At 49.2% G+C, this 12,667-nt stretch overlaps 1 protein-coding gene across 1 annotated transcript in view; it reads right to left on the bottom strand.

The window, feature by feature from the left end:
- Positions 1–9,161: 9,161 nt before the first annotated feature.
- Positions 9,162–12,667, bottom strand: part of WDR44 (WD repeat domain 44) — a 44,127-nt gene continuing 40,621 nt past the window's right edge. The window contains exons 18-20 of the mRNA XM_090059871.1: positions 11,743–11,870; positions 10,729–10,860; positions 9,162–10,267 (exon numbers count right to left, since the gene is read on the bottom strand). Coding sequence (XP_089915997.1) covers positions 10,173–10,267; positions 10,729–10,860; positions 11,743–11,870 — 355 coding nt within the window. The 3' untranslated portion in view covers positions 9,162–10,172. The remainder of the gene's footprint in view (positions 10,268–10,728; positions 10,861–11,742; positions 11,871–12,667) is intronic.

The following is a 12,667-nucleotide window of genomic DNA, read 5'->3' as shown; positions in this document are numbered from 1 at the left end:
GAACACCTTGAGAAGCTGGATAGCTTCAAGTCAGCCGGCCCTGACAGTCTGCGCCCCAGGGTACTCAAGGAGCTGGCGAGCATCATAACCCAGCCCCTGGCACGGGTCTTCGAGAGCTCCTGGCGCTCTGGTGTAGTGCCCGAAGACTGGAAGAAGGCCAATGTGGTGCCGATCTTCAAGAAAGGGAGAAGAGTGGATCCGGCTAACTACAGGCCCATTAGCCTGACTTCTATCCTGGGGAAGATCTTAGAAAAGTTTATTAAGGAGGCCATCCTTGAGGGACTGGCCCAGGCTAACATCCTAAGGGACAGCCAGCGCGGGTTTGTTGCGGGTAGGTCTTGTTTGACCAATCTCATTTCCTTCTATGACCAGGTGACCTATCACCTGGACAAGGGAGAAGAGATTGATGTCATATATCTTGACTTCAAAAAAGCTTTTGATCTGGTATCCCACGATCACCTCTTGGCCAAACTGCCCGGTTGTGGCCTTGGCTCCACCACGATCCGCTGGCTGGGAAATTGGCTTCGTGGTCGGACCCAGAGGGTTGTGATTGATGGCAGTCACTCATCGTGGTGCCCTGTGACCAGTGGGGTCCCTCAAGGCTCTGTCCTGGGACCCATCCTGTTCAACATCTTCATTAACGATGTGGACATTGGAGTTAGGAGTGGACTGGCCAAGTTTGCCGATGACACCAAACTTTGGGGCAAAGCGTCCACGCCAGAGGACAGGCGGGTGATCCAGGCTGACCTGGACAAGCTCAGCAAATGGGCAGACGAGAACCTCATGGTGTTTAACACCGAAAAATGCAAGGTTCTCCACCTTGGGAGGAAAAACCTGCAGCACCCTTATAGGCTCGGCAGTGCTACGTTGGTTAGCACTACAGAAGAAAGAGACTTGGGGGTCATCATTGACCACAAGATGAACATGAGCCTGCAATGCGATGCTGCAGCTAGTAAAGCGACCAAAACCCTGGCTTGCATCCATAGATGCTTCTCGAGCAAATCCTGGGACATCATTCTCCCCTTGTACTCGGCCTTGGTGAGACCGCAGCTGGAGTACTGCGTCCGGTTTTGGGCTCCACAATTCAAAAAGGATGTGGAGAAGCTTGAGAGAGTCCAGAGGAGAGCCACGCGCATGATCAGAGGTCAGGAAAACAGACCTTACGACGACAGGCTGAGAGCCATGGGACTCTTTAGCCTGGAAAAGCGCAGGCTCAGGGGTGATCTGATGGCCACCTATAAGTTTATCAGGGGTGACCACCAGGATCTGGGGGAACGTCTGTTCACCAGAGCGCCCCAAGGGACGACGAGGTCGAACGGTCACAAAGTCCTGCAAGACCGTTTCAGGCTGGACATAAGGAAGAACTTCTTTACTGTCCGAGCCCCCAAGGTCTGGAACGGTCTGCCAGCGGAGGTGGTTCAAGCACCGACACTGAGCACCTTCAGGAGTAAATTGGATGCTTATCTTGCTGGGATCCTATGACCCCAGCTGACTTCCTGCCCTTTGGGCAGGGGGCTGGACTCGATGATCTCCTGCAGTCCCTTCCAGCCCTGATGTCTATGTCTATGAAATAGCTAGCTGTTACGCAGCGGCTCCTGCGCACTTGTGATTTGCCAGGTCTGGAGCAGCCGCCCCTTTGCTTTCCAGCAGGCTGCCGACGGGTTTCACGTACGACGCCACATTTGCTTTTCCGTACTGGGAAACCCCGGGGGAAACGCAACGACGCTGCGCGGTGCCATGAGCTGATCCACAAACGTGTTGGATGCAGGCGTTAGGTGAACAGCGCAGCTACGAGAGCCACTCCACAGCTTTAGAAATGCCTTTTTTTTCCTGGAAAAAAATGTCCTCAAAAACAGGGCAAATGGGGTGAACCAAAAAGTAATGAGTTTAGGACGGATGAGAGCATCGCCTTTTGTTTCCAGACCAGGGTTGGTGGGCTGGCTTCCTTCTCGGACCTGCATGGTCTGGTGCCGAAGGCAGGTGTTACGCGTGAAGTGCGAGAACTACTTCCTGGCCGGGGCCCGAAGTAGAGCAGGCCGAAGTAACGGCTCGCTTGCAAGGGCAGCTGACAAGAGCCGGGCGCAAGGGCTAGGGCAGATCACAGGACGGGAAATGATTCATCTCTGCAACTTGCACAGTTCCTAGAAAAGGAGTTGTTCGTGCAGCTGTCAGAGGGGCACGGGGCTAATTGCTGGGCTGCAAGTCACCCAGTCCTCCGGCTGTTGTTCCCTGCGCCGTCCCCGTGCCGGTACTAGGAGGGGCAGCATGACACGCGAGCGCAGAAGGGTGCGATGGGTCGGGCACGTTTGAGAGAGAGCGATGCCCCCGCAAGGAGTTGGCATCACACCGTGCCACAGCTGGGAGCCACCTGAAGAGCCCGGGGTACCGGCAGGCGCCGCACTGGGGCAGCCGCCTCACGAAGGGTCTGGGGGCAGGAGAGCCAGGAGCACGACCTAGCGAGAGCAGCCCCGGGAGCGAGGAGGGCGCTGTCCTTGCCGCCTGGAGGCAGACCTGCCCGAACCTACCTGCCCTGGGAAGCCGCAGCATCAGGATTTTCCAGTCCTTGACACTCTCCCTCTCCCCGCTTCCTTTACTGAGGACAAGGCCTCGAGTTCTCTGCCTTTGCCCCCAGCACGACAACACCGTCGGCGTTTCTCACGACCTTTTGCCTTTTCCTGGAAATCCTGGGAAGAGTGTGCAGGACTTTGGCCTGGATGTTTCACCCCCACCCCCCTCCCTGCTGTTCCCATTACTTACCAGGTGTCTCGTCATCGTCCTTCCTTTGCCCTCCCCAACCTGCACGCAGATTCGCTGCCCTCTCGCCTTTGCAGTCCTTCACCCAGACTAGACAACAGCAACTGGAGACAAGTCCTCACCGTGAGCCCTAGTATTAAAGAAGCAATCCTGCCAGCACCGTTGGGGCCTAGTCCGGCTCTGTACCATACTAACCAGCTAACTCCTTCCCTGGCTATCTCAGCACAGGAGCCAGGGACCGAGCAGGCCACGGGGAACGAGCCTCTGTCCTGTTAGAGATGAGCTGGTATGGAGGCTGGGTCGTCTCCCCAGAGATGGTAGCTAGAGCGTCTTGGCCACGCGAGTTCCTCGGCTTGCCGCCGCCCGCTGGGCGCCTCTCCTGCATGCCACGCATCGCGGCCGCTATGCGGTCCTGTGGGGTCCCTGCGAGCATGGACAAGGGCAGCCAGGCTGGACGTTGTGCCGTTTCTCAGAAGCTCTGTTCGGTGAGAAATGCCCCATCTCCACGTCCAGCTCCTGAGCGGAGGAAAAGTCAGTGAGCTTTGCAGGCAGCGGATAGCAAGACCTACCTTGACCCCATCGGCTGATGAAGCCTAGCACGCGGCTCAGCACTGAGACGGGCAGTGAGAGCGAGGGAAATGCCCGGGGACTTATCTGGCTTCACACCCTTTGTCCTTAGGAAGGTGACCCTGCCCTGGGTTGTCCTGCTGGCATGTCTCAAAGTGCCCGGCTAGGGCAGCCTGTCTCCTGCAGTTCCCCCCAAACGGCGATGAACGCACAGAAGACTCCAGCAGGCAACAGCTCGTCTCAGACCCTTACAAGAGGCCTCCCAGTCCTTCGCTGCTGGCACGCTAACGGGCTTTAGACTTTCCCTTTAGCCTCCGTAATGAATGTGCCTGCTGATCAAAAGCTGGGAGGACTGGACAGCTTCCTGGAGCCTAGCGCTGGCCTCGATCCTGCCACATGCTTCCTGTCGGATCAAACACCGCTGCACTTTGCCGTGCCTTGGTTTCTGTCTGCAAAATAGTTTCTCTCCCTGAGAGGCAAAAATCGTTTTTTCACCGGATGCCTCGCCACGTTCTGTACCTAGGTGCCCAGCACAACAGGAGCCTTCTCTGTGGTTGGGGTCTTGGGTATCGCTGTAATGCAAAATGAAAACCAAGCAATGATGGACTGCAAAGCAGAAGCAACCGAGACACAAGGAAACCTGCAGGAGTGCAAAGGGTTTAGGCAAACTCAAGCTCTCACTTTGCTTCGGTAAGTCTAAAAGCACCTGTGTACCAGTGGGGTACGCGGGACTTTTAGTTGCACCGTGGCTTAAACCTGTTTAATTCATGAGCAGACCAAATGGAAAGTCAAGAGTTTGGAACGAGAGGCAGTTCTGTGCACAGGGGTTGTCCGCACGCATTTCCAAAACCACCAGAACAACAGCCGTTTATCCGGGATCATTAACAAACCATTACTAGGGCCCATGTTTCCCTCTGAGTTTTTGCCACGCTTGGGAGAAATTGTTGCTGGAGCAACATACGTCAGGGCTCCCCACTGTTTATAGCAACAAGGATGCACAAAAAAGTCATATATTCCAAGTCCCCCAAAGGGTGTATGAGGAATATAAAGCCCTTATTCTTCCCCTGCCCAGCAAACCATCTGGCCCATTGCCTTCCCAATCAATTAGAGGAATCTTGCGCCTTGCTATTGTTAGAGGCAAGGATTTTTTGCAATAGCTTTTATCGGACCAAGTAGTCTAAACAGCTGGCACCATCTAGTGGAAACAGTTCGTGTTTGGGCTCAGCAAAATACTCCCGTCTGCTCCCTGCACAGTACCTACACGTGCAGCAAGGGAATTTAGGTTGGACGTTAGGAACAACTTTCTAAGGCAGGGTGGGTAAGCACCGGGACAGACGGCATCCGGAGGCTGAGAATTCTCCGTCCCTGAAAGAGTTCCCAGTGCAGGGCGCAGCAGACATTTAGCTGGGATGGTTTAGACTGGGATTGTCGTGTCTGGGGGAGACCTGGTGGGGCTGCAGCCTTGTGATTCGGTGTTGGGGGGGGGGGGTCTGTACAGATGATGGGATCACACCAAGTATGGAGGGAGTCCTTTGGGTTTTTGTATGAACACCAACGGTGCGTATGGTATTAGAAATCTTGCAGAGTGCCAATAATTTGAATGTTATCTGCCTATGCAGCAGCACCAGAGCACTGTAGAGCGGCGCTAGACAGACAGATCACCTTGCTTAAAGTATTTGGCACAGCGCATGATGTTTTCTAATAAACCGATTCATCCTCTTATTATTTGCCTGTGTTGTAGAGCTGTTAACAAGGATGTGCACATTTCACATCTCAGTAACACATGCACTAGCAATTTCTTGGGCTGGCTCTGAAGCTCCTCTGCAAACATCATTTAAATAAATGCCATGGATATGTTCTGCAAAACATGCAATCAGTCCAGGGAACATACACAGGTCAGACTGTTCTGATCATCGTATGCAATTTAATATTTCCCCCTGAGAGTTTCATAGATGGCTGTTTCAAACACAAATGTGAGCGCAGCGAGCTCGGCAGCACGCCTGTGGGGATGGCGGTCAGCGCACTGCCAAGATTACTGGGACACAAAGATGCGAGACTGCAAGGCCGGTGGGGTAAAGCACCAGGCCGGTTCCGCTGGCCTGTGAGCTGGTGAGCCAATGCTGCTTGTGGCTCTCAGAGCAGCCCTGGCAGAGGGGTGCACTCCTCCAAGCTGGAGAAGGAGAGGGGAAAATGTCTGGACCAACTCGATTTCCCTCAAAACTTGTGCAAACACCCCACTGCAAACAGAATTGAATTTCTTACACAGACCTGAGAACCAAATCTTCGTCTGCACACACTTTCAGTTCTTGTTGCTTTCATAAAAGCAGATGCCGTTAGAAAGCATCTTTGTTTCGCAGCACCTCTCAACTTGTCTCCTGCCTCGTACTAGGGCTGAAGCTGCGTGGGGCCGAGCACACCTTCTTGCTTTGCTTGCACGGTGCCCGGCACGCAGGGGTCCTGGTTCCCGACTAGGTCTCCTCGGCATGGTCATAGCATGCTGCAGCATCTGACTAACGCTCATCGCGAGTCACTTCAACAGGAAGAAGCAAGCAGCATAAGGCTCACTAAGCCCAGATCTTCTCAGAGCTCCGTTTCACGCTGGCCCAGTGACAGACGAACTCTTCCCCAGCAGCAGGCGCTTGCTGCGGAGCGTTGCCAAAGCCGAGAGGGAGAACGGAGGCGTCCGAGAATTACGTTACGTGCCTGTCCATGCCTTGCCGTTCTGCTTGGCTTCGTGGAGATGGGCAGAGGGCTCTTACACTTCAGGTGGGATTTTGCCGTCAGGGCTCTACTGCTGGTGAACGAAGGGAAACAAGTCAGCATCTTGGGAGTGACAGTGGTAAGGAGCTCGTGACCCCTTGCGGAGCTGTTCCCAAAGACACAGAGTCGCTGTCAGTCTCAAAATTTATTCAGCATGCTGGGCACCCTGAGCAAGCTCAAAGGCCCCGAATAAAACTGTTAGAGGCGATTTATAGTTTACAGACAAGATGCGCGCGCAGGTGGGAATTTTCCACTGTGAAAGAAAACAAGATGTTAGGTCAGTGTGGGAAAACTCTTGTTTCAAAACTGGTTTTTGGCTGCATGCTAACTAATTGGGGGGGGGGGGGCCTGCATTTTTGATTGTTTCAGACTTCAAGGCTACTAGGCCTGTGTCTTATCAGCCTGTCCTTGAAGCTCTGAGTCTGCTTTATAGTTAACTTCTACACTATTATTTATGGTCTTGTTAGCAAGTTCCTACAACAGGAGATGCGTCATTTAAGCACCTCTGTTTCCATGGAGGGGAAAATAGGTCACCCGGCTTCCTCCCGCAGGAGGCTCCAGGAGTTGGTGTCTGACTGGGAACGCAGCTGGCAAAATGTCACGGCTCCATGGTACAGGGCCACCTGGTAGAGCGTGCAATGCAGAAAACTACAGCTCCATGGTAAACACGTGGTTTGCTGTATGAGTCATATTAGGATCAGGGCCCTGTTGCATAAATAGGATGGGCCCAGCCAGAGGTGTCTTGCACTTTAGGATAAGATGCAACAAGTTAGAATAGGGGGAGCCAGGAGAGGAGGATAGAAAAGGAAGAGGCAATGGGTCCTTGCATCAACACAAACTGCCCTTGGGCACCGCTGGGCCGGAGCAGGTTGTGGGTTTTTGGTGCACTGATCTCCAAACCATTAAAAATACCAGTAACAAATACTCAACAGCAGAAGCCATGGGAGCTGAAGATGTAAAACCCCAACCCACTGCGGGCCGAGATCAGACATGAATGCAAACCCCGAACCTGTTTGGAGCACGTTTCAAATAGGTCTTGTGCATTTCTCAAGCAAGTTTCACTTACTGCCACCCACTGCTCAGAGAACAGCACCCAGCAATGCTTATGACACTGGACTTAGCGGGTCATGGAGCACACGCACAATTAGCAGACCTTGCAGCAGCTAGAGAGGAACAACGCCTTGATTGTTCTGATGTCAAGCAGGTTACGTGCAATTGTGACCACAACCCACTAATATTAGATATCCACCAGCTCTTTAAGAAAGCCGAGAGGACGTGTAGAATACGCTTCCATCTCTCAGGCCGGATGGTAAAACTAAGTAAAACAAAACTAAACAGAACAGCTGTGACCCGGCTGATGGTCGGCGCTCGTCATGAGTATTATCAGGGAAAAGGTACCATTGAGGTACAGCATGGGTCACCTCCAGTTTTTAACCTACCTGCACAGCTGCAATAAGCAGGGTCTGCTTCAAAACTGTGTTTTTGCTGGAACCACAGGTGAAGCTGCCCAAGTAAGCGGAGCACAGCACGGGCAAGCTTCTGAGGACTGCATCAGTGTGTCGGGTGGGATCTCACCAGCACCAGGGAAACGCACCTGATGCCAAGCACCATTTCAACTACACCACCCATTGATGTTTTATGACCAGCTCCCTTGATTTTTGCTATTCTCGCTGCGAGAGGAAGCCAGAGCATTTCTATTTACTCCTTTCAGTTGCCGTAATCAAGAGGAAATGTCCCACGTGACTATTTCCTGTATGACAGCACTCGGGCGGCCTGTTCCCTGGAGGCACCACACAGACACCCAGGGCTGCATTCATAAGTGGTAAATTAAGTATTTAGTCTGGTATTTAGTCCCTGCTGACTTTCTGCCCCACCAAGCCAGGCTTACCTCTGTGGGCATCTCCGGGTCCTGGATGCCAAAGCTTCTGATGCTCACCGAATGAGTTGAAAGACTCACTGCCTCTCTCAGGCTTTAAGTCTGGCAAGATTCACAAGCCGTACGTCCTTTGCCCCTTCCAGCTCCAGGTCAGGCAGCAGGTCTAGCCTCACATGCAGCTCTTAGCAGACTGGCTTCTTGGGATGACACTGGTTAGATGCTTAAAATTTTACCTACGCGTCCCAGGGGGAGCCCAGGCAGAGAGGGAGATGGACACCAAATGACCGGTAGGGAAGAATAATAAATGGACAGAATTCCCCAACATCCCAGAGCACAACAGAGGTAAGGTAGCTCCACGTGAGAAGCGCTACATCCAATATACCACCAAATACACCCAGGCTGCGAGTCAGGGGAGCAACCTGGTAGAGCTGCCAGCCAGGAGCAGGTTTAATGTCTCCATCCAGGAAGTAAAATTAAGCACTGAACAGAGCAGTGAGCGTTCACCTTTTTCATATAGGGCCTCTTTGTTTCATTTTAAGAATTAACACAGATTGCCTTCACGTGCTATGGATTCTCAACTTATAGCCCTGGCAGAGAACAGCAGTAGCCATCACCCATAACAAGTTCACTAAGCGAAGACAGCTTTCAGGCTGTCTAAACTAGGCAAGTGCTTGTTTTCAAATCAATGAGTCATGCATCTCTCCAATGAGAACACACTGTGTAATTGAAATGGGCTTTCCAAAGCATACCGCTCCCATCACTTGTATTTGGCAGACAATTTAGTAAATAAAAACCCAATTGTTTCTACCAGTGACCTTTCCCAAGTGCTTTCTTGTTGAAGATGCTTCTTCCAATACTAACTTCACACTCATCATATTCATCATGCTGCTATAGTGGCACAAAGACAGGATGAGAGCAATATTGGGCATATTTTTCTCCCCCTTTCTCTCCCTAGGCTCTCATAAAAGAGATGTTGAATCCCGTTCAGATATTGGTCATATGAAGTTGCACAATAACCCTTCAACTTGTTTCCACGTAATGTCCACACTCAGTCCCCTATTTAAAATTTTCTTTTTGAAGGAAAAAAAATGCCATAATAGTGAGAGAAAGATGGAGGAGAATGGAAAAGTAAATGAGTGAAAGCAAAAGGACGGCTCTGAGCTAGGCAGACACTGCACAGAGACAGAAAGAACACAAAACAACCTTTTCCAAGTGTTTGTGACCTATTTTAATGATACATCCTTGACCATCAATAACATTTCATGGGTTCTGTTGCCCAGAACGTTATTTCATAGGTACATCATATGAATATTTACAAAGACGTTCAAATTCAGTAGCTCTAAACAAAAAGACAACTTAAAACATTTTAAACTACAATGTTTAAAAAAATGTAAACAGTTTATTTTACATTGTTGTAAAATATAAGAATTGTTTCTAATGCAGCTTCATCTCCCCCCCCGCCCCCACCAGTGAATGTAGCCTGGTGCTCACAAATCAGGAATGAGACAGAATTCTTTACATAGAAATTGTGCTCAAGTGTGCAAAAAAACCAAAACCAAAACAAAACAACACATATAAAGGCAGGAATCGGGAGTCCACAACAATTAAAAGACAACAAAAATTCATGTCCTGAAGTTGAGAAATTTATAAAAATGTTTACACATGGTTGCTGATCCATCAGAAACTTGCATAACTTAAATAGTCTGAGCAATAAACTACCACAACTCCAAAATATATCACTTTCCTTAGAAATGGAATTTTGTGCAAAGAGACTGCATTTTCGTTTGAAGCTAGATCATGTCTATTATCCCCTTCTCCCCACCATCCAGGTGCCACAAGCACCACTAATTTGACTCTTGATAGATGTTCAAGGTAGTGCATGTAACCAAAAAAGGCACACACATGTGTGAATGTTAATATATTTTCGTGCAGAAACCTGTGCATGTTCACAATCATTTAGCAAAACGACAGTATTTAGAAAATGTAGAGCCTATTGTTGGGCAAGGTTATTCTTACACATTCCTTTCTATTCTACAAGCCCAGGTGTTAATAGGTCAACACTGGTTTCCAAGAGGTCCAATAACTGAGTAGCTTTAAAATAAAGATTTAAAAATAAATCAGCAAGTGACATTGTTATAGATACTTTGCTTCCATCCACATCACCTATGGAATTTTACTCAGGGTACCATACTTTAATGCTGTCAGTAATAAATAATTAAGATACATTTTTCTTCCTGTTAATGAAGACTTTGATTGCTCCGGTAAAGTCAGCTGATAGAAGCACTTCTGTGTGATCCGTCTTCAAAGCACCTGAATGGGGGAAAAAGGAAGGAATGGCTGGTTCAGTCGTACAGGAAATTGCTCATTAAAAACAGAACGAGTGGTTTGAATAGAAGGTGCAGTCTGCATTGCCATCTCGGTGACGCGCCTTACCCTCTTGCATATTATCCAGGGGTTGCCACTGGTCACATGCCAAAATCATATGTGTTCCTTGGGCCAGGGACCAGTTCATTAATGATACATTTATATAGCACATATCCCAGTGGGGAAGGGGAGATGGAAGAGATGTGCTTCTGAGAGGGCTTCAACGGCAGGCCCCTCAGAGTCCAAAGAATTGCTTTCGTTTGCACATTTAAGAACGCCGGGGGGGGCCTACGAGCTGGAAGTTCTCAGCCACGTGCTCTCTTCCACCATTAAAAAGCTCTGCAGCCCTGGGAAGAACACGCTTTGCCCTCAAGTGGCACCTTCCACAGCCCCATGCAGCGCCTTACCAGACGGGATGGTGTCAGATGTTTCAGGATCATTTCCCGTACTTTCAGCTTCTTGTTTTTCCGAAGTTTCCAGCAATACCATCAAACTGGGGTTAGGAGCAAAAATTGCTGATGTGACGACTGCATTGTGAGCTAAAGAACAGAAGAAGTCCACTTCGTATTGAATTCATTTCATTTTGAGAAATCCCAGTTTTCTAAAATACAGCGCGCCCCCCGAGAGTTTCACCGTGTCCGGGCAGCTCAAGGCAACATGAGCCAACTCATTCCCTGTGCTTTCAGGGCATGGAGGGCAGTACTTGAGTCATCTTATCAGTGACAGCAGACATCAATACAAGATCCCTGCAGGCACCCACTCCCACGGTTAGAAAATAAAAAACGACCACCCAGGCAGGGAAACACATACAAATGCCCTTTACTGCTGAGCTCCTGCTGCCCAAAAGCCTGGAAGAATAGGCAGGGCTTTCTGATGGTCTTATTTCTTTAAAAAGAGAGAAATAAAGTGACCAATCTGAAAGTTCAAACAGCTCATTTCATTCTCAGAGTCAACTTAACTCCATACAATTAACAGAAAATTAATTTGAGATGGTGGCTTTTCTTCTTTAAAGCATTTGGAGGATTTTACATTGCTACAACGGAGCTAATGCATCTGCCAACTCAACTGAATTATGGCAGTGCCCCCAGAAGCCTAGCCTAAAGCCTTAACTTCAGCTGGTCTGACCCTATTTTATCTGAAAACTTTAACGTTTCTTGCCATCCTAGTTATTCGACGGCACTGAGTCAAATATTCTAAAGAATTTTTAAGGGAGAAAGCGTCATGACATAAGCAAGGCTCAAAAGATACTAGTGATGTAATATAGCTTGCTTCTATAATATCTGTTAATCAATATGCACAATTCCCTAATTACTGCTGGCAAAGATAGAAGGCAAAAAGGGATTAAAAACATTCAACCCCTAAAAGTATAGAAGCTTAGGCAAAACCAAAAAATATACCAAGATCAAGAAAGCGGATTTTACCTTTGATGCCTTCCCAGAAGTCATTACGGTCTCTTCTGACTGAAGTAAACTTGCTTAAGTCATGATACGTACTCCAAATATAGACATATTTATCTTCGGAGCCACTTACAATGTAGGTAAAATCATGGCTAGAAATACAAGGGGAGAATTCTACCTTCATTTCCCAGCACAGCATCGCTTTTCTTAAAGGGACATGAAAGCACAGAAAAAAGCATGCCCTGCTGTTCAGCATGTTAAGTGCAGAAATCAGAAACGATTCTGATGCCCTGAGAAAAACGGTTAATGAAAAACAAACAAACAAACAAAAACAACCCCTCAGCACCACATACACATTAGCTACTGGAGAGATGCAACGATTGCATCCGAATCTAAAAAAGAACTCAGGCAACAGAGCAGCGAGGAACGAACATCAGCAATCGTGGAAAAAAAAGTGACACTGAGTCGCCCCAGTGCTTCAAGTGGCAGCACAACTGCCTGACACAGTGGAAACCCTGGATCTAACACAACCACCAGCCCATTCACGTAGTGTGCACGCACAGGTCTTGCCACCCTTTTCTGAAAAGGTGCGCCCCCAACAACTGACAACGGCAGCTGCAGAAAGCCAGCTTGGTAATGCTGCACAGAAGTTGCACTCCTGCCGCTACCAGTACTATAGAGCACGTTCTCCAGTTTATTAGGAATCCCCCTCCAAACTGCAAGCAAGCAACTTGTACAAAAAACAAGTACTTTTCTGTGCTGCCAACAACCTGAAATGAGGAACTAGGGAGGTGTGCAATGATAAAGGTGCGCATTTTACAGTTGGTTTTGACAAGGGACCTAGAAGCTCAAGATGCGGAAATGCCAAGCTGCAAGAACTACAGGCTTTGAAGAAACAGTAAGCAGCAGATGACAGGTAATGCATATGCAAAGCAGGCTGTGTCAAGGT

This window comes from Crocodylus siamensis, chromosome 8, assembly GCF_052110815.1.
Source record: "Crocodylus siamensis isolate JL-2025a chromosome 8, ASM5211081v1, whole genome shotgun sequence".
In the NCBI taxonomy this organism is placed as follows: Eukaryota; Metazoa; Chordata; order Crocodylia; family Crocodylidae; genus Crocodylus; species Crocodylus siamensis.
This window is presented reverse-complemented; position numbering and strand designations above follow the sequence as displayed.